This window comes from Rhamphochromis longiceps, linkage group LG19 (genome assembly GCF_057381845.1).
Source record: "Rhamphochromis longiceps isolate RC_006_pf linkage group LG19, R_longiceps_female_GT1.1, whole genome shotgun sequence".
In the NCBI taxonomy this organism is placed as follows: Eukaryota; Metazoa; Chordata; class Actinopteri; order Cichliformes; family Cichlidae; genus Rhamphochromis; species Rhamphochromis longiceps.
In genome coordinates, this window is record NC_140575.1 from 10763909 (window position 1) to 10786008 (window position 22100).

The following is a 22100-nucleotide window of genomic DNA, read 5'->3' on the forward strand; positions in this document are numbered from 1 at the left end:
GGCGGCACGGAGCACAACGAGCCCAGCGGAACCGAGACCGAACCTCCGCGTCCGCGCGCTGCTTCACCGGAACCTCGGGTGTCTGTGAGCACGTGCAGTTTAAAGGGCAGGTTAGCACGCGGCTCCTGCGGATGTGTTTATATCCAGGAGGCCAGGTGAGGGCAGATGGGTCATGGTTAGGGGCGGAACAGGGCCGAGGGCCTCAGTTTGTAGTTTTTAGTGTGGGGTTAGGGCGGGAAAGTAGCACAGAGCTAGCAGGCTGCACAGTGTCTGCGCCCTGAATGTTTCTGAGATGCTCTGACCTCAGCTCTGCCACGTTCACGGGTGAGTTAAACTAAAGTCAGCAGCTCCAGCGCCCAGAGACCTCCTCAGTGTCCCTCAGACCTCCTGCTGCTACCCAGGGCTTGATGTGGCTGTGTTTTAGAGCTTCCTGTAAGAGTCTGCGTTACTTGTTAAAAACTGACTACTTGGACTTCATTGTAACACCTGCAGAAAGCACACCTTAGTATGCAATCCTGTCAAGACTTCTGTTTTCTTCAGGTGGCATAATAGCTGCAATGCTAACATGTTAGCAGATAGCAGCTAACCTGCCCAGTTAGCGTGAACACTACAGTGCTAAAGTATATGAGACTTAAGATAGCACAGTTACCTGTTACGAAGCCTGCAGTCTGACATTTTTGACCACACATGACTGCGAGTGCTAGCACTGGCTAGCTCACCAGAATTCGTTATTCACTCATTATGACTGTTATACATCTTATGTGGTTAGCACAATGAAATTCAATTTAGTAGGTCGTCAGCAGGTTACACCTGTGTCAGGTAAACATCCTGCAACATGACATCACACACCCTGTGACCATACCTGACTGTATTTGGATGTGACGTGGCGGTAGGCATTATCAGCTAGCACTTTCAGGCTAACGTGATTGCAATCAGGATGTCAGTTTCAGCAATGATAACACAAAATGTTTCAGTAAATGTTCGTCCAGAGTAGAGCAGGGTGATATGACCAAAAATAGTTATCACGATATACATTTGAAAATTTGCGATAACGATATAACTGACGATATAATTGACACGAGACAAAATGCTTTACAACTCCACAATTTTATTAGTGCAAAACCCCCATCAATGTATTTTCACTTAAACAAGCAGCTGTTTTTTATATGCAATAAAGTTATATAAAAATGTAACAGTGCAAATGCAAATTCGTTGCTGACAGTTTAACCAAAAGGCATTTCCAGTGGAAACTGACCGACATATCCTCAGCATAACCATGTATAATATCCACAAAACTTAAAAAGAGGTTATACACACACAATACGGTAATATTATGTTGAAGCACAGTACGTATCACTCCGCGGTACAGCGGTGCGGCTTCGTAGCTCAGCAAAGTCGTACTGAAACCTTTGACAGATTTTCGAGCGCCGTGTACATAAAATTGTTTCAAGATCAGTAAACGCAACCAGAGTTCATACATAAGGCACACGGGATTATAAGGGGCACTGTCAACTTTCAGAAAAATCAAAGGATTGATTTTAAGTGTGCCGTATTTTCCAAACAACACGGTAATAACGACGGCCCGCTAGCATGCTCTACCGAAAATAGTGCTTTGTTGTGTATCTGATGGACGAAAACTAAACCAGTTCCACACCAGTGAAGCTGCAGCATTTTTACAAACCAGTTCTGGTTCATCTGTTTCATTCAATGATCCGCTTTCGCTCTTCTCATTCTGCATTGCCGCCATGTGCGTATGTAAACAAAGGCACTGCGCATGCGCGTTTTACACATATTCTATCGCGATATTTCGTTTTCCTATCGTTGCCCAAAATTACACCGTATTACCGTGAACGGTATGAGATAGCCCAGCCCCAGTCCAGAGTATTTTTTGTGAGGTTGAAGCTCAGCCCGCTCTGGCTTCTTGTCGTGTCCTTTGTGATGACGGGACATGATTTTGTGTCACGTTCCTGATTCAGCGTGGAACCCAAACTGAAACACGCACTTTTTAAATGAATGTATATAGAAACATATTTATGCACAGCTATTGATTCACCATAATGTCCACCATGTCTTGTTGTGTTTTTATAGCAGAATCTGTGATTTTGTTTCGTTTCTGTTGTTCATCAGTTAAAAATCATCTAGTTATTGAACTTAAAAAACGTCTTTCCCGTGATGTCTGGTCGCTGCCGCTCTCTCCCCGTGTGATCGCTAGCTAAGCTTACAGAGGTCTCCGCTGCAAGGGCCTGCCTCCACCCAAAAGCTTTAACAGACTCTGGTGTATATGAAGCATACGATGGATAAGAAAACCATGTTTGCGTCTAAAGATTCAGTGGTGATCGTGTTACTGAGGTCAGTGTTTGCTGATTTACAACAAGAAATAAAGGCCTGTTTAATCTGTGCAGCAGAGGAAAGAATAAAAATAACAGAGAAACGATTCCCCTATCAGCAAACTGGCAATACACATGCACACAGATGATGGTGCTTGTCTGATATTTTCATTGGTGCCTGCTCTGTTAAGTAACTGGTCAGTAACCAGTATTGAACTTAACGGTCTGAATTAGGGCTGCCACGATTAGTCAACTTGTCAAGATTACATCGACGATCAAAATCGTCGACACCTCGTTTGAAGCTTTGTAAGATCCCAGAAGACGCAGGAATAAGCAGACGTCTATTACCCACCAGCTCGATAGCTAGCCGAGAGGTCCGAGCCTCGAAAACAGTGTACTCCCCGCACATCGTTTTCAGACCCCCGCGGTCTTTCGCTACTCAGGTTAAACATGATATATAAACAGTGTAGGGACTAATGCGTTACAGTAACTACGTTATTATTGTGGTAATGAGCACGGTAACTAGTTATTATGCCAAAATCAGTAAAGCATTTATTGTTACTGGGATTTAGATGGGGTCGTTACTCGTTACTACTTGTGTTGCGTTCGACTGACCTCGGAAATCGGAACACGGACCTGGGAATGATGTCACACTCGACTAAATAGCGTTTTGGTTAGCGCCAGGGCGACACCCTCAAACATGGTTGTTTTGCTAACCCTCTACAAAAACAAATTACTACTAAACACATATGCAGCTCATCTGCAGTCTAGAATCTAGCTAGAATCATGGCGTCAGTCGACGACGGTCCAGTTGTTTGTTTTAGGATCCACTGCTTCTTCCTAGTGATAGATTAGATTTATAACACTGCTGCATCAACCCCAAAATGACGTGTTTGCATTTGTAGAGGGTTGAAACAATAGAAATAGATTAAAACAGACAGGAAAAAAAAGTGACACATAAAACAAACATCGTTAATTTCTAATTTAGTTTCATTAATTTCATCATTAACTTGCACTCACACTGCCATTAGGTGGCACAGTGCAGTGTGGCAGGATAGTGCTAACATGTAAGCAAGCTAGAACACTGGCATCCTTGCTGGAAGCAACACATTAATAAGAGAATTCTACGGTGGCCCTGAGAGGCCAAACGGACCGCAACTTCAGAAAACACTTGCAAAAAGAAAAATGCTGCAAAAAGAAAATGCTGCAAAAAGAAAAACGCTGCAAAAAGCACACACAACACAACGGAAATGTTTCTGGGGAGACAATAACCGGACGGACCAGTTGCACGAACCAAAAAATGCTAACAAGTGCACTGGGACTGGGAGACACTTCAAAGAAGTGGAAGCGGAGCAGCTGAAGAGTAAACTTTCAAAAGTAAGTAGTAAATATCATGTCACTTATTTATGTGCAAATGTTTAATAATGAAGAACATTAAAACATTACTGTTGGCCACATGTCGGCAAAGTTATGTGACATTAGTGATGTTTGTACTTTCAGCGTTTACTTTGTTTGAAATCCTGTACCTCTCTCTCTAGCTCTCTCTCTCTCGCTCTCTATATATATATCTATATATATCTATCTCTTACAGAGAATGTGATGATTTTGTGGATAATTAAAGTCAGTCATATATCCACAAACACAACAAGCTAAAAGTCAGTGATGCTGCTCGGTTTGCAGTCCTGAATATCACGGCACAAGCAGGATTCACTGCACTGTTAATGTTAGCTATGTTATATTTCTGCCTCTGTTCGGTGGTGTCGAGCCAAACGGACTTTAACATGTGTTTGAACGAGCTGACGGTTCACTCGTTAAGCTGAAAGAAAGATGCTTTAATCACAGGAGTCACACATGTGTCCACTGTACCATCTGGAACTCTTCTTGTTTCGTAATAACACAAACACTAAATCCTCCTTCTCTGGTGCTGTTTTGTAGCAGTGTATACACCTGAGACTGTCACCTGTCTGTCTGTCCTGCACTCTCTCTGTTTCTTTCTCTCTGATTGTGGAATAAAAGTATGAACATGTGTTTATAAGTTACACTTGTGTTTGAATCCTGCAGCTTATCACACATTTGATTTCCATGTGTGACGACTGCAAGTGTCCAGAGTGAGGACAGACTGAGGGACCCACTGCTGCTCATCAGCTGTGAGGCTTTGCACCCCTGATAATACACCAGGACAAACTCAGCAGTGTGTGAGGAAGAGGAGGAGGAAGAGCCAGCAGCAGCTGACAGATGGAGAGCATAGACAGACTGTTCCCTGTTTGTGAAGGACTGCTAGGAAAGTTTAGAATAACTAATTGTCTGTCCTGAATCAGTCTTATTAGGTAATGTTCAAATAATTTGATCATTCCAGTGTTTTCAGTGTGGGAGAAAGTACTCAGGGCCTTCAAGTTACACACTATGAAAGGCAGCAACAAGTTTTATATTCAGAAACCTAAAGTATGTATCAGCAGCAGAATGGAGCTAAAAATAAATGTTTGTTTCAGTTCTATGAAGCTTTGAGTATTTTGGATTAGTAGCACTGCTGTGTGTGTTGCATCATATTGCTGTAATTGTTTATATGCTTTATATATTCTGAGCTAAGTTGATCTATAGTGTTACATCATATTCTATAAGGATGTTATGTGTTTGTAGACTTTCTGCCCAGTTTGACCCATTTAGCAGAAGTCAGCCTGTTTAAGGCTCTGATATCTATTCTGTGTGACTTAAAGCAGTTATGACATGGTCTGATTTTCTCACCCAATAAAGGAATATTTCATACATCAGTCTACTCTTCATTCTATCAGACACAGTTATCACAGCTCGTACATTTGCTTTTTACACATGTATGTAAGCATTGAGCCAAATTTAGTAATGCCAGCATACTGAAGGAACGACATTTGTCTCTTATATACAGTGGGGCAAAAAAGTATTTAGTCAGCCACCGATTGTGCAAGTTCCCCCACCTAAAATGATGACAGAGGTCAGTAATTTGCACCAGAGGTACACTTCAACTGTGAGAGACAGAATGTGAAAAAAAAATCCATGACTTCACATGGTAGGATTTGTAAAGAATTTATTCGTAAATCAGGGTGGAAAATAAGTATTTGGTCAATAACAAAAATACAACTCAATACTTTGTAACATAACCTTTGTTGGCAATAACAGAGGTCAAACGTTTACTATAGGTCTTTACCTGGGGCCCGTTCTTCGTACCTCGCTAAGTAGGTTAGCCGGATTAGATTGTTGACGATTTCGCGTGATCCTGGATCAGTCGGTTCCCCGAAGCTCATCCGGGACTTGCTGTCATAGCAACAGAGCCGTAAGCGTAAACCTGCTCGGGAGCAGGTTTACTTTATGTAAACAGGATTAGATCGCGGCCACGCAGGTATGTCCGCGTCATTTATACGAAAGCAACAGCGATATTCCACCACTGTTTCACCATAAATAAATATTATCAATGTAACTAAAGATAATGCAGCACCTGATCCTTTTATTGATGTCACACAGATACATACAGGTCATTTCCTAAAAAAGGGAAATGTACTATTAACATTCTATTACATGTATGTGATTATTACAGATGTAATTCATATTTCAGAGTAGCAATTGTAAATTACTTCGTGTAATCAAGATGAGAGACCACGGCTATAAAAGCGAAGGTGGATTTGGGAAGTCTGTCGCAGCCATGTCCTGTCCGTATACGCGAGCCACCCATTGCGGAAGGTGCAAGATTGATAAGGAGAGTTTTCAGAATTCAGCGTATATTGCGGGATAGACAGGATCCTTTAGCTCAGCGCGACAGTGTGCTCATTGAGAGATATCGATTTTCCCGTGAGGATATTATTTACTTAACCAACTTGTTGACGAGGGGGTGCAGGACCACCACCTGTCTTTTTTTCCTCTGCCCTTTTCTTGGTTGCTGTTATGAACAAACTAACAGAGTATTACAGGCCAGTATTACCTTGCCAAGAGACGAAAAGCAATCTAAGAGATAAATATTACCATTCTGTAGAATACTCCTGTATTCCACTTTTACTTGTTCCCATGTTCTTGTGGGTCCTGTTGTGGCTCTAATGTGAAAGGGGATATAATATAACATATTATAATATAATATAATGCCATATGATATTGGACAATATAGTGTCATATGATAGATCTACCCTACCGCCTACTGGTGTTGGCCAGAGGGGCCGATGGCGCGATATGGCAGCCTGGCTACAACCGTAGCTGCCTCCACCAGTGTGTGAATGTGGGAGTGAATGAATAGTGGTATCGTACAGCGCTTTGGGTGCCTTGGAAAGCGCTATATAAACCGAATCCATTATTATTATTATTATTATTAAATTACCTACGAGTTTGATTTGTCAGCAACTTTCTGCCAGCCCTCTCTCCTTGCTTTTGCAGCCTTTGCAGTGTTCTCTTGCGTTTTAATTAAACTCTGAAACTCCTGAAATCCCGCACTCATGAGTTCTTGCTCTGCTGCCGGAAAATACCGAGCACGCCCCTTCGACATTTTCGCCGACCAATCAGAGGGTTGCCGATCAATGTTTCTACTATCGATGCGTAGCCCCTTTTACGACACCCAGTGATGTCACATTACTGCGTCCAGCTGTACTAATCGTCAACAGCAGGTGTGTTCGGGGAACCGGATTAGCGAGCTCACGGTTAGCGCGATGATTTGATCTTGGATGTGTCATTTGATCTTGGATGTAGTAAGCGACGTACGAAGAACGGGCCCCAGGTTTGCACACACAGTAGCTGGTATTTTGGCCCATTCCTCCATGCAGATCTTCTCGAGAGCAGTGATGTTTTGGGGCTGTCGCCGAGCAACACGGACTTTCAACTCCCGCCACAGATTTTCTATGGGGTTGAGGTCTGGAGACTGGCTAGGCCACTCCAGGACTTTCAAATGCTTCTTACGGAGCCACTCCTTTGTTGCCCGGGCGGTGTGTTTTGGATCATTGTCATGTTGGAAGACCCAGCCTCGTTTCATCTTCAAAGTTCTCACTGATGGAAGGAGATTTTGGCTCGAAATCTCACGATACATGGCCCCATTCATTCTGTCCTTAACACGGATCAGTCGTCCTGTCCCCTTGGCAGAAAAACAGCCCCATAGCATGATGTTTCCACCCCCATGCTTCACAGTAGGTATGGTGTTCTTGGGATGCAACTCAGTATTCTTCTTCCTCCAAACACGACGAGTTGAGTTTATACCAAAAAGTTCTACTTTGGTTTCATCTGACCACATGACATTCTCCCAATCCTCTGCTGTATCATCCATGTGCTCTCTGGCAAACTTCAGACGGGCCTGGACATGCACTGGCTTCAGCAGCGGAACACGTCTGGCACTGCGGGATTTGATTCCCTGCCGTTGTAGTGTGTTACTGATGGTGACCTTTGTTACTTTGGCCCCAGCTCTCTGCAGGTCATTCACCAGGTCCCCCCGTGTGGTTCTGGGATCTTTGCTCACCGTTCTCATGATCATTTTGACCCCACGGGATGAGATCTTGCGTGGAGCCCCAGATCGAGGGAGATTATCAGTGGTCTTGTATGTCTTCCATTTTCTGATGATTGCTCCCACAGTTGATTTTTTCACACCAAGCTGCTTGCCTATTGTAGATTCACTCTTCCCAGTCTGGTGCAGGTCTACAATACTTTTCCTGGTATTCTTCGAAAGCTCTTTGGTCTTGGCCATGGCGGAGTTTGGAGTCTGACTGTTTGAGGCTGTGGACAGGTGTCTTTTATACAGATGATGAGTTCAAACAGGTGCCATTCATACAGGTAACGAGTGGCGGACAGAAAAGCTTCTTACAGAAGACGTTACAGGTCTGTGAGAGCCAGAGATTTTCCTTGTTTGAGGTGACCAAATACTTATTTTCCACCCTGATTTAAGAATGAATTCTTTACAAATCCTACCATGTGAATTCATGGATTTTTTTTTTTTTTTCCACATTCTGTCTCTCACAGTTGAAGTGTACCTCTGGTGCAAATTACTGACCTCTGTCATCATTTTAAGTGGGGGAACTTGCACAATCGGTGGCTGACTAAATACTTTTTTGCCCCACTGTATAATACATCTATAGAGACACTGTCAAAGATACTTGAGTGTCTTTGAGTGAAGATTTAAGGTGATAGGAAATATAAATAGCTGCAACTTGAATCTTTACTGAAGCTCAGTATTTGGCACAGAGTTCATGTTCACTGCTGTAATGTATCGACCGGGCTCAGGGGGTTGGGAAGCGTATCTGTAACCGGAAGGTCGCCGGTTCGATCCCCGGGCTCTCTGTCCTGGTCGTTGTGTCCTTGGGCAAGACATTTTACCCTACTTGCCTACTGGTGTTGGCCAGAGGGGCCGATGGCGCGATATGGCAGCCTCGCTTCTGTCAGTCTGCCCCAGGGCAGCTGTGGCTACAACCGTAGCTTGCCTCCACCAGCGTGTGAATGTGAGAGTGAATGAATAGTGGCATTGTAAAGCGCTTTGGGTGCCTTGAAAAGCGCTATATAAATCCAATCCATTATTATTATTATTATTATCATAATAATCTGACAATAACTATAATATTGGCCATATTGTATATACATTACCACAGTGAGATGATTTTAGTCTCATGAACAACATCAGCTAATTGTTATTTACTAACTAATCTTGAAATGACTGTTCAGCACAGGAATGAAGCCCAACTATCATGTTTTACAGTCCTGTGGTCTCAGCCTCAGATACTCAACTAATCAAAGTGATGTCATAAAACATGAACGAACAATAAAACATTTTGTTCTCCTTCATTTCTGTCAAACAAAGCTGTATGAAACGTTTCCAGCTGTTAGTATCATGGTTGCTAGGCGACCTGGGCAGCGCAACGGAGGCTAGACCGTCCCATTTCACAAGCCTCGCACTTCCGGCCTCAGCGGTCTTTAAGTACGCGGCCCTTGAGGACTGTTAAGGCTGCAGACCCTGAATTGGGATACAGCCATACATACATGTTTTGGTTTGTGCAACTGGTCCGTCCGGTTATTGTCTCCTCAGAAACATTTCCGTTGTGTTGTGTGTGCTTTTGCAGCGTTTTTCTTTTTGCAGCGTTTTTCTTTTGCAAGTGTTTTCTGAAGTTGCAGTCCGTTTGGCCTCTCAGGGCCACCGTAGAATTCTGAGTAAAACCAAAGTAACGAAGTAACATAGTTACTTTGAAAGTAACGAAGTAACATAGTTCTTTCAAAAGTAAGTTACCCAACACTGTATATACGTCACTCAGATAACTTAAAAATGTTATTGTTGGGCTTTTTTCAGTGTTTTATGTGTTCCTGAGTAAATCGGTTTGGCTGAGATTAAGTTCTGGTTTTCACACAGTTGAATAAACGTCAAACAGAAAACGGATTAAACAGAAGTGTGAGATGGTCGAGTTTACTCCAGCGTCCTGTTATATTTTAGACAGCAAGGAGAAGACGGCCGAGTTTATTAAACTCCACCAAGACAGCGGTGACGTAAATCTGAAGCCTAGACCGTCCAATTTCACAGCCCTTTACTTCCGGCCTACCCGACCTTCTGAGGACCCGGCCCACGTAGACCGCGAAGGCCGGGTCCTCAGGAGCTAAAGTCTGTGTGAGGGGGTCTTTGATATCCTCTCCAGGGCTCACGGTCCTGACAGCTCAGCTTTGTGATCCAGGTGCATCCTGTGGTTCTGTGTGGAGAATTCGGGCATTAACGAAACCATCGGATGATGTTTTAACACATCACCGGACTCTGTTTGAGCATCTTGTGCAGCTGTTATTGACTCTGTGCTTCTTGTTTTCAGGATGCTGTCCTGACCTGTCGTGCAGATGAATAAACTCCAGGATCCTCGTTGGACCTGTTCATGGCTTCTAAGAAGAAGCAGAAAAACATGGTGTTCCATCAGGAAAGGGCGACCACCCCTGCAACAGCAACCGCTGCCAGCAGCCCCCCTTTGTCATGGTGCGTCACCCCGAAACCCGGGAAGGCGAGCGAAGGCGGGGTGGAGCAGGCTGTCAGGAGGGGCACTGAGCAGAAACATCCCGCCAGCGAAAAGCCTCAGTCGGACACTCTGCCACCGGAGAACACCTGCGGGGGCATCACAGTGACCCTGGAGAACCACAGCATGTGGAACGTGTTCTTCAGATGTGGAACAGAGATGATTCTGACCGAACAAGGCAGCAGGATGTTCCCCTACTGCCGCTTCCGCATCTCCGGCCTGCAGCCATCCAGGAGGTACACTCTGATGATGGACCTCCAGCCATTAGACAACAGTCACTATAGATGGACCGGCAAGAACTGGCAAGCTGATGGTAAAGGAACACGGCATGCAAAGAGTCAGCCTTTTGCTCATCTAGAGTCCCCGGCGACGGGCCAACACTGGATGCAGAGTCCGGTGTCCTTTTACAGGATGAAGCTCACAAACAACATCTCAGACCGAGACGGGAACACTATTCTGCATCCGATGCACCGCTACCTACCGCGACTGCACGTGGTCCAGACAGACAAAGCTGCTAAAGACATAAAACTGAGTGATCCCGGTGTCATTACCTTCTCATTCCCCCAGACTGAATTCATGGCAGTCACAGCCTATCAGAACGCTCGGTTTGTTCAGCTGAAGGTCAACTACAACCCGTTCACTAAGGGACTGAAGGAGGACGGGTCTGGTTCATGGGGAGGAAAACTGAAAGCGAACTCTGGGGATCCGTTCCATAAACAAGGAGGATTTGCTGAGCAGTTTCCTGTGAAGGAGAGCCTGAGGTCTTTGCTGGCAAGCCACAAACCTCGAGCCTCCAAATCAGTGGAGTCCAAACCTTCAGTGCCCGGAGACCTCAAAGACAGTTCCACTACAAACAGAGATCCGCCTGCTGCCATGCCCCCCGGGCAGATTTTGGGGTAAGACTTTGATTCTTTAGTTTCTCTGTACTGAGTATCAGGTGTGTAAGAAAGACGTGTTTCCAGTCAGCCAGCGGACTTCCTGTGTTTAGGCTCATGTTAACCGTCGGTGTGTCGTAACCGTTCTTCCACTGACGAGCACCTCCAGAGAAATATCTCTGTGTGCCACAGCAGCTGGGGTGGGTCTGTTAGGTAGTGGAGAGAGTGGATTACCTCTGAGAAACCCACCACCAGCCCAACTGCTGCTGTCCACCTCAGCCACCTGTGTGAGCTACACATCAAGCTTTAGTTTCATGCACAAACTACAAATCGATGGTGACATGAATAAATGTTTGATGGATCTCCACCTTCCTGCTGAAAACTCAAAAACTGTTTGCAGAGATTTTAAATTGGTGGAGAGATGCTGTACTTGTTTAGAACTAAAAGGGCCAGAGTTCCAGAGAAACTAGAAAGTAAAAGTTCTTCAATGGGAGCAGTTTTGGGGCAACGTTTGAATTTTGAGGGTCTTTGGTTCCCCACCGAACCAAGGGCGTCTTGTTCTGATTGTCCATCAGAATATTCAGGAAAGCGTTACACACCGTTTCCTGATCTTTAGTGTCTTACCTTGAACACACTTATTTTTTTATCTGTTCCATAACGACAGCACAAAGCAGTCTGTGATGGTCCCAGTTACTTGCTGTAAATGTTCAGCTCTGGTTCGTGAAGCCCAGCAGGTGTTCGCACCCAGTACTTTAGCGTCTGAATTATGGGATGGTTTTTGGTTTGTTTTGCTCCTGGCAGTCTGTGGGTATCATAGAAGCAGTCACACATGACTGAATATCTGTTAATTCAATTCAATTTTATTTATACAGCACCAAATCACAACAGCAGTCGCCTCAAGGTGCTATATATTGTACAGTAGATCCTACAATAATACATGCAGACAAAAACCCAACAATCACATGACCCCCTATGAGCAAGCACTTTGGCGACAGTGGGAAGGAAAAACTCCCTTTGAACAGGAAGAAACCTCTGGCAGAACCAGGCTCAGGGAGGGGCGGGGCCATCTGCTGTGATTGGTTGGGGTGAGAGAAGGAAGACAGGATAAAGACATGCTGTGGAAGAGAGACAGAGATTAATAACAGATATGATTCAATGCAGAGAGGCCTGTTGACACACAGTGAGTGAGAAAGGTGACTGGAAAGGAAAAACTCAATGCAATGATTGTTAGGACATCTAGAACCGAGCTCTCCCTGGAATTCTTCCCCTGGATAAATGACTGAACATTTATCTGCAAACTTGAGTTGCTGTGTGACCTGCAGACCTGGTTGTAGATCTAGGTCTGCAACCAGGTGCTAACCACATCTTTGTCCGTGTTCCAGCCAAGGAACTCAGAGACTACCTGGCAGGTTCTGTCCTCTTGATGTCGAGTTCTCCTCTTCACCATCAGCCAATCAGCTAACACAGCGGTTAACGGCAAATCAGACGTGTCACAGCCTCCATGATGGTGGTTGTTTGGTGCATTCAAAACTGAAGTTGGAGGAGATGTTTGTGACATCGTTACACTGCAGGAGAATCATAAAGGCTGAGGTGGCGGGTCAGTTTGCGGTTCTTCTATTCCCTGGAGAACCATTCTGCATGAGTAAAAGTGAATAAAACCATGAAAATAAGATTATTAAGGGATTTTTAAATGCTTAAAAAAAGAAGAAACAGTGCTCCGAAGCCTTTACTTGATTTATTTTTTTTTAAAGTTAGACAAATACAACATCACAGAGAATCAGAGATCCCAAACCCCTTTGCACAGGAGGAAACGGGCTAATTTTAGCTCCATGTATGAAGCTTGATTGTAAACAGTCCTCTCAACGAGTTTAATGCTGCAGGTTTTGATTGACCTCATAAATAACACCGATGTCACTAATCCAGTGTTTTCGTTTGCTTTGCCTCAGCAGCGTCTCACGTCCAGCTCAGAAGTTGTTCTCGGAGCTGATTCGTGAAGCTCACGTTTCACTGCAGAGATGCAACCTGGAGCAGCTCGGCATCAATCACAGCGCCTCTCTCAGAGCAGAGCAAACCAACACTAAGAACTCGAGTGTAAAAGCTAAAGGACGAGAAGCCCTTAAAGACAGTACATGTGTTAAAGCACCTCCAAGGAAATGTGAAATAAGAGGGACCATTAAGGACGACGGGCAGTCGCTGAATTCACTAAACTGTAACGATGGTGTTGGGAGGGGTGGTCCTGGTCGTGCTGCTCCAGAAGTATCCCAGAACTCCTCTGAGGACTTGGAGCACCGACCTAACCCAGACGCTACAACAGAGACAGCCATGAAGCAGCACAAGCGGCCGGCTCGGCTGCCTCTGCCGGCGCTCGCTCTCTTTCTGAGGCAGCACTCTAAAAAGACAAAGAACAAACCGGACTCTCTGGCCCCGGCAGCTCCTCCTGAGCGCCTGTCCGTATTGGCCAGTTCTGCTGCTTCTTTTGCACATCCGCTTTGGGAAGGTACCGCCGGTGCAGCATATCCCTCCAAGGATCTCGGCAGCCTGAAGCCCGACCTCACGACCTCCGGATGTACAGATCCTCTAGCTGACATGGTTTTTAATGTCTCTGGACAAACAGTGTCTCCTCAGCAGCCCGGTCCAGCTGCTGCTGCACATCTGCTGGGTCCAAGAACTGACGACCGCTCGGCTCGCGTTTCCGAAAGCCCGGGCCCAGAGCCGAGAGGCCCTGACAGTACCCAAGTGTTACCCGGCTTAAACCAGCCATTCTGCTCCCTCGGGGCATCTCTTACTACCTCTTCACTGCCTCCTACTGCCCCCCCGCCCACAGTGTTATGTTCCCCGAACTCACCACAAACACCACCTGAATCATCGACACCACCTTTAGACTCCCCCACCCTGAGGTCTTCGCTTCCTGACCCAGAGTGTTCGTCCTTCGGCTATGAGCCGATGTCTCCTGCGAGTTCTCCAGAACCTTTACCTCACCTGCCGGCCTCGATCGCTTTAGAGCTCGACTCTGCGGCCTCTGAAGCATGTGATGCAGCAGGACCTCCTGAAGACTCGCAGGACACCGAAGACCCGTCTGTGTTTAAATGGCATACAGTGTTACCTCCACCCGAGTCCTTCGTAGACACGTCATTCACAACATTTCAGCCTCCACCGCAGACTTTACCTGAGGACCCTGAACCACAGAGTCCAAACACCTCCATGCCTGCTCCTGATCCTCCGGCATCTTTCCCAGAGAGCGAACAGTCGCTGCCCTTCCCCGCAGAGCTATCCCCACTCGCCCTTCAACTGCCTCTGTCGCCAACCTTCTCGTCAATAGACGGCGACGGACTCTCTCCCACGCCTTCACTCGCTGACCTCGTGCAGTTTTTGTCCAATGACGTCGACCTCGGGATGGGGGTGGAGTTTTCAAACACTGAGGCGGCGGCTGTTCCCTGCTTACCTGTGACAGAAACACATGAACCTTCTCAGCAGGTCCATCCGCTCCCAGCCAGAAAACCCTGCAAGCGAAAGAAGGAGGTTCGGCAGCGAAGGCTTGGCAAGAGCGAGGTGGAGCAGGAGGTGGACGACTCCACCTACAGGAGCATGCAGCCGAACCTGGAGGAAGTGGAGGAGCAGTTATTCATCTCTTTCACTTCAAAGGTAACGTTGGATAGATAACTGATCATAGGGCTGCTCGATTATGGCAAAAATGATAATCACGATTATTTTCACTGAAATTGAGATCACGATTATTTGACGATATTTATTTAACCCTTTAAGACCTAAATGGTAAATGGCCTGTATTTATATAGCGCTTTACTAGTCCCTAAGGACCCCAAAGCGCTTTACATATCCAGTCATCCACCCATTCACACACACATTCACACACTGGTGATGGCAAGCTACATTGTAGCCACAGCCACCCTGGGGCGCACTGACAGAGGCGAGGCTGGCTGACACTGGCGCCACCGGGCCCTCTGACCACCACCAGTAGGCAACGGGTACTATAGAACCAAGTCCACCAGAGCTTATATTATTTTTTTTACATGCTGTAGTGCCATTTGTGGGAGCATTTCAAGTTGCTATACATCAATACAACTGTTATAGCCCATATTTTAATAATATGTATGCATTAAGTCCATAGTAATTACATAAATTGCAAAAAAGTGCAATAAACTACAAAAAATATTGAAAATCGCTTTTGTTTTGTTTACATATATTTCTACTTGGAGAAATTTAAGAGGTTTATCCCTCAAAACTTTAAATACAATAAAGTTGCAAAAAATAGTTTACAACAACAGGAAATTTATTTTGAGTGTCTTCATAGTTTTATTTTGGAGATACAGTTTTTATATACTGCAGGAAAAACAAAAAACAATCCTATGATGCAAATTTGCAAAGAAAACAGCAGGTGCATCATTTCACTGTGGGAAGTGTTACGAACAGCTGATGGATCGGCAAAGCGTGTTTCTGGAATATTATGTTTTTGTTCCTGCAAGCGCTTTTTATGCAATTTTTGCAAAGCTTTATGTGGAAGGAAACCGTGACCGAGGACAAGCTGATGGCATCAGATGTAAGTACAACTCCTCCGGTTTCATATGCAAAACAAATTATTGCGCTAGCTTACACGGTTCCGGTTCTACAGGGATTTAAAAATAGTTACACAACACGGAGCGTGCTGCTCTGACCGGATTTAAAGGGTTAACAATGACTTTAAAAAATAATATAAAATAGTGTGCAACACCACTGAAGTTTTTTAAACTCTCTTTTCAACCAACAGCAGTCACTCTCCTCTCCAAATAACTTCTGCTTAGCTTTCCGAGCTTCCCTCGGGTCCTCTTAATCAGCGGTCTCCAACCTTTTTTGCGCCACGGACTGGTTTATGCCCGACAATATTTTCACGGACCGGCCTTTAAGGTGTCGCGGATAAATGAGGGAGGGGCTAATAATCGGCTCAGTCATTTTTAATGATCGTTGAAAGCCCAGATCGTAATCGTGATTAAAATTCGATTAATTGAGCAGCCCTAACTGATCATAAACCACCATAATACAGCATGCATACTAAGGGTTAACACACAGCCCCTGTTTCAGGAGGCTCTTAAGCTCCACCTGGCCGACTCCTCCGACAGGCCGGCTCCACGGCCCACACCTGACGGTCAAAGAACTGCAGACTCACCTGAGGGCGGTGACCGGTTGGACATAAGCGATGAACAAAGCTCCGACTTAAACCCATCCAAACCCAAAGCGGAGAGTCTGGCAGAGATGATCGCTTCCTTCCAGAAGATTCTGCTGAGAGACTTGAAGCTCATGAAGCACAGGCAGGTCATCCACCCTGTGCTGCAGGAAGGTACGATCCCCTGGTTCCTGTTTGCAGGCAGCAGGTAGAAGCTCTCTGTTCTGTCTCTGACTGCTTTTGTTCTTCTCTGTGAAAGTCGGTCTGAAGATGAACCTGCTGGACCCGTCTCTGGCCATTGACCTACAGTACCTGGGAGTCCGCCTGCCCTTCCCCCTGCCGGGCGCCAGCATGGAGCCGCTGTCAACGTCTCAAGGTGAGCATGAGCACGAACAAGCAAGTGTCCTGACTCACCTGGACTCACCTGTGCCTGAACACCCAGCCTGAGCAGAACACCTGCGAGTCCGTTTACAGGTAACAGCTCCGCCTGTGTTCTCTTCTGTTTCAGGTGTTTCTGCTGCATTTGTGTCCCGAACAGGAAAAACCACAGACGTCACTCAGATTAAAGGTTGGAGAGCGAAGTTCACGTTGTCTGAGACTCCGCCCACACCTTCAGCCTGCAGACCTGAAGGTGCTTTTCTACGCCATGTGCTCACAGCTGGTTATAGTTTTGTTGTTTTTCAGCTCGGCTCCGGCCGCGCTGGGCCGTGTGCTGGTCTAACTGGTTTGTGTTGAATCCTGCAGCCGGTTCGAGTTCAGAGCCGCAGAAGAAGAACCTGTCGGCGTTCTGCAGCGACATGCTGGACGAGTATCTGGAGAGTGAGGGGAAGCTGATCGACGAGCGTGCCGCCAGCTTCTCCCAGCCGCCGGTGGAGCCGCTGGTGTACGAGCTGCCCACCAGGAGTACCAGCTACGTCCGGACCCTGGACCACGTCCTGAAGAAGCAGACCGCCGACCCCGCCTCCTCTGACCTCATATCTGGGTTCATTCCCCCTTCCAAGAGGCCCCGCTTCAAAGAGCCTAAACCAGGCCGGAGGGGTGAGAGGAAGCAGAAAGGTTCTAAACAGAGCAAACTCAGACCAGAACCTGCAGCTGCTCTGGGTCCTGAACCCAGTCAACTGGAACCTCAGCAGCCTGTGGGCCACGCCCCCTCAGCGCCTCCATCACGCCCAGATTCAAACCCCATCAAGAGGCGGAGGAGGCTCAAACCCAGGACCTCATCTCAGACCCTCAGTCCCTCTAGGGCCACAGTGCCCCCATCGGTTATGTCCAGGGACCTGGCCCCGCTGGAGTCGGACTCTGAGCTGGGGGGTGGGCAGAGCGAGGACGGCGGCAGGAGTCGGCGCCAGCCGATGACCCGTGCTCTGCAAAAACAGAAGGTCCTGGAAGACGGTGCCGTGTGGGAAGGCCTGCGCCGGACCAGCATCACTACGGAGAGGGCCGCCATCGCCCTCACGTCCCTCTTCACTCAGACGGTGAGCATTCATTGGCTGCAGCATCTCCTAGAGGGTGGGGTGAAAGTGCAGCTCAGTGTAAAACAGCTGTTTGTTTTTGTGATAAATGATCATTTTAATGTTCTCTTTGAAAAATACTGCAGGAACTTTGTGCTGTGTGAGTTTAAATGATGTGAAGGGCAAACTAACAGGTGTTTATTACAGACCAGTAATAACAACCACACACTGTTAATAATCACAGACTATTAAAGATAATTAGACACTATTACAAGGTTACAACCAATGTTCCCTCTAAGCTGGCAGGTGTCTGCGCACAGAAAAAAAATCTAACCTGAATTGAAATTAAAATTAATACGTTAACGATTCTGTTCTTCAGTGTTAGTCAGTGAGTGTCTGGCTGCTCCCGTATGGGATCAGAACGATGCCACCTTATCCCAAAGTCCAGCCGATGATGCGATTCACATTCGTATATACCAGTTTTTAAATTGTGTTGATCGGCCACGTAAAACCAGAGTTACGATAAAAATATCTGCAATGTTTGGTTTTCTTCCTGAATACTGTCGTTGTTTATATTTACTGCGGGAAGAAACGGTAAAAACCGCGTTTTATAGGGAAAACGCTCGAAAGCCTGTGAGCAAAGACAAAACCCAAACTCCTCCTACCCTCCCGTTTGCTATTGGTGCAAAAATGTACCATGTCGACCAATCAAAAAATGATATGGCAACATGGCACTTAGTAGTTTAGGAAGGGGGAAGTTTTAGGAGTGACAGCGTGTTTGAGATGTGAGAGATTTGAGACGTTTAGCGTGTTTTGGTCTAAAGTTAGTGTGTTGTCTTGTGTAGTTAGTGTGTAGTGTAGTCAGTAGTTTTGTTGTGTGTGTCAGAACAATGAGGCGACTGCTGTGTTACAGGTGTTACAGCAGTGATACATCTGCTGTTGTCAGGCCTGCAGGTATCAGGCTGTTGTTCTCCTTCATCTCATCATCAATCATCATATAATTAATTGCCCAACATTGGTCATTATTTACTGTATTTTGCAGACAGTTGCAGACTCTCTCCCAGACCACAGACTCATAATACAGTCAGCTTTATACAAAAAAAAGGTTGTTTTCAAAATTGGAGTTAAAGTTATTTTTACTTCCAATAGTGTTAACATGCTACACAGGTCAGTGACTACATTTTTGTTTTACATTCTCATTGTAAGTGGGCTGAAGCAGTTAATTAAAAGTCGTCTAACATAAATGCTGTAATTTGATTATTTTAACCGTAACCTGGATGATTCGATGCCGGCGTGACTACAGTGCACACGTCCAAGAGACCGCTCAGGTAAAGTAATTACAGATTAGTGAGCAGTGGTGCGGCGCTCTCGTGCCGAGCCTTAAACAAACTCTGGGTTATCTGCGTTTATTTAAAGGTCAAAAACTAAAGTAGACATGTTGACTGTGTGACGCTGCTATCAACAGGAAGCACAGATGTCATGTGACAGGAAATCAGTGCAACACAAGCAAGAAAAAAAAAAACAAATGCGAAACACTCATGAGGAAGTGGGCAGATTTTCACGCACGTTTAGAATAAACAGGTCTGACGTTCTTCTTCAGGGTTTCGTGAGCGAGAACCCGACGGCGCCGATCCAGCTGAGCCGCAGACGAGCGCCGCCGTGTCTGAACGAGTTCTGCCGGCTGGGCTGCGTCTGCCTCGGCCTCTCCCGCGACTCCAGGATCACCCACTGCGGCCGGCCAGCGTGCATGTTCGGCTGCAGCTGCCTCAAACAGAAGGTGGTCCTCCTCAAGAACCTGGACGGGTCCGACTCCAGCCCCTCCTCACACCACGGGAGCACCAAGAAGAAGAGGAAGATGAAGATGGCCTACGGTGAGTCTCTGCGGTTCACGGTTTAAGCGTCAGAGAAGCATAGATAAAAATAATAACCCCGTGGTCATGTCGCAGTTCTGAAGGAGGCGGACAGCGTCTCCCAGCCTGCCGAGCGGGTCCGGACTCTGTGGAGGAGGGATCTCGGGCGCTCGGATCCAGAGCCGGTACGCATGCCTGAGGCGGCTCCACAGACCCGCCCTGCGGTAAGGACCTGTTTAAACATGGACGTAGCACTTTAAAGGCCGTTCCGCACATTTATCCGCTGCACAAACTACTCGTTTCTTTGTTTCCAGAAGGTCCGAGAAGATCACCGCAGCTGCGCCAGAGTCCGAGGATACTCCAGAAAGATCCGGAAACAGAAGGTAAGCCAGCAGTTCCTGAGGGAACGAGGCTCTTACTGTAAATGTTTGTTCTGCTGTGATTTGTGCCATTACCTGATTCATTGCCAGGTGAAACCGACACCGTCTGTCCACCGGGAGGCAACCAAAGGCACCGTCCGACCTGATCGGCCGAAGCCCCACAAGGTGAAGAAGCTGAAGAAGACCTCTAAGCCTCCTGCAGGTGCGTTCACGCTGCTGCTCTCCCATCAGCCCCTGCTGCCATGTTTTCTGTCCTTTCATGGAGGTTTCCTCTGCAGGTGAAGCCCTTCAGGCTCCGACTCCCTCCGAGCCTCCTCCGAGTCCTCCTGCTGAGCCGACCCCGAAGCCGTCGAAGCGTCTCTTCATCAGGGCCGACTTTAAGTGGAAGAGCGAGGCCGACCGGACCCTCGTGCTGATGGAGCTGTGCGAGGCGATGGCTCAGAACCGGCTAGACCGCCCGTTCTGGATCAAGAACTTCCTCATCCATCCCACCGGCCAGTCTGTGGAAGGCAGCGGCGCCGAGCGCTGCATCCAGTACCACGTCAAGATATCCAGATCCGCGCTGAAGGCGAGGAAATCGACAGCGCCGCGCAGACAGGTGGGTGCCGTCGCAGCCTCCTCTGTAATGGTGCATTTTCATTGATAAGTCATAAAGGTGGTAGAAATGTTTCTGATTGGTTGAGTCTGAGTTTCAGAAACAGTCCTGCCAGCTGATTGGTTAGCTGCTGGGCTGTTTCCACCAATCACAGCTGCGTTCACCTGTGAAACAAATGAGCTTTAGTTTATGTGGTCACCATTTCCTGTCATCCAGAAAATGACCGCAACGCCTGTAACCATGGTTACGCGTGTGTCACAGTGATAAACTCGCCTGACGTGTGATGGTTGATTACACCTCATGTCTTTCAGGTGGATGCAGCATGGGTGGGCAGGAAGGTGGAGCCTCTGAAGGAACGTAACATGAAGAAGGAGCACAGAATGCAGGAGGCGGAGCCTGTGGAGGACTGGCAGAGGGAGGTGGAGGAAGATGACATCACAGAGGAGGATGGCTTCACGGATCAACAGGTGGACGATTGGACAGAGAGCAGTGGACAGGAAGTGACGTCAGAGGCGAAGGTCAACATGGCTCTGCCTTTCCTGACGGGAATCTCGCCTGCCGGCTTCCTCTCAGCCAATAGGAAAGCGCCGGGAGGAACGGACCAGCCAATCAAGGTAAGAATGAGCTGAGCCCCTCATCTGGGACTCTCCTCAGCTCTTTCTGGGACAGTGGCGCGGCTGCCCCTCTGTTGGTCTTCCTTGGTCTCTTGTGTTCTGGGGGCCTCTGGATGTCTGGAGTCTTGATCTCCTCCATACCTGCTTCATGCCCTGGTGGACGGGGCTGTGGCCCCCCCACACCCTCTAGCAGGTCATTACATGAAGGAACCTTTTAAAAACGAGCGCATCCATGCTCACAGGTGTACACACGGGTGCTCACACACACAAACTACACCCTTTTTGGCTCCTACCTCAAAGCACACTGTGCGCTGTCGATCTTACGTGCTGCAAAAAATGTTTAATATTTAGTATTTACTGTTATATTCACATAGATCATTGTGATGTTGTTTATTCTATTACTCTCGTTTTCTTCTGCTTGTTTTCTCTTTTCTCTTTCTCAACAGGTGATCCAGGTGATTCATAGATGTATTTTGTGTTTTTTTTTGTTTGTTTTTGTTTTTTGCCCTTTATCCCACTGGGGATAGGTTAATTGGATAACCCAAATTGTCACTAGGTGTGAATGTGCGAATGAAAGTGAGTGCGATTGGTTGTCTGTCCCTGTATGTTGGCCCTGCGACAGACTGGCGACCTGTCCAGGGTGTACCCCGCCTCTCGCCCTATGACAGCTGGGATAGGCTCCAGTGCCCCCCGCGACCCTGAAAAAGGATAAGCAGAAGCGAATGGATGGCCCTTTATCCCCGTCCCTCTGCCCCGCTGTTTTTCTTTCTTTTCCCCAGTCAAGTCTGTCTCATATTTAGCAAGTGAAAATAAATAAAATAAAATAAACAATAAAAGGTGAATCAAATGGACCATTACGGCAAAGCTGGGATGGTCCATCTGGTAA

At 46.8% G+C, this 22100-nt stretch overlaps 1 protein-coding gene across 7 annotated transcripts in view; it reads left to right on the top strand.

The window, feature by feature from the left end:
• The window catches only part of mgaa (MAX dimerization protein MGA a), a 33100-nt gene that overhangs the window by 564 nt on the left and 10436 nt on the right, over positions 1-22100 (top strand). For 2 of the 7 annotated variants that reach the window (XM_085392541.1, XM_085392536.1), the window contains exons 2-13: positions 10100-11190; positions 13116-14811; positions 16231-16498; positions 16584-16700; positions 16833-16955; positions 17069-17799; positions 19376-19646; positions 19722-19849; positions 19940-20008; positions 20096-20207; positions 20284-20603; positions 20912-21214. In XM_085392541.1, coding sequence (XP_085248667.1) covers positions 10160-11190; positions 13116-14811; positions 16231-16498; positions 16584-16700; positions 16833-16955; positions 17069-17799; positions 19376-19646; positions 19722-19849; positions 19940-20008; positions 20096-20207; positions 20284-20603; positions 20912-21214 — 5169 coding nt within the window. In that variant the 5' untranslated portion in view covers positions 10100-10159. Of the gene's footprint in view, positions 1-15; positions 156-10099; positions 11191-13115; positions 14812-16230; positions 16499-16583; positions 16701-16832; positions 16956-17068; positions 17800-19375; positions 19647-19721; positions 19850-19939; positions 20009-20095; positions 20208-20283; positions 20604-20911; positions 21215-22100 lie in introns of those variants that run through there. The other 5 variants (XM_085392537.1, XM_085392539.1, XM_085392540.1 and 2 more) reach the window with 5 other exon arrangements.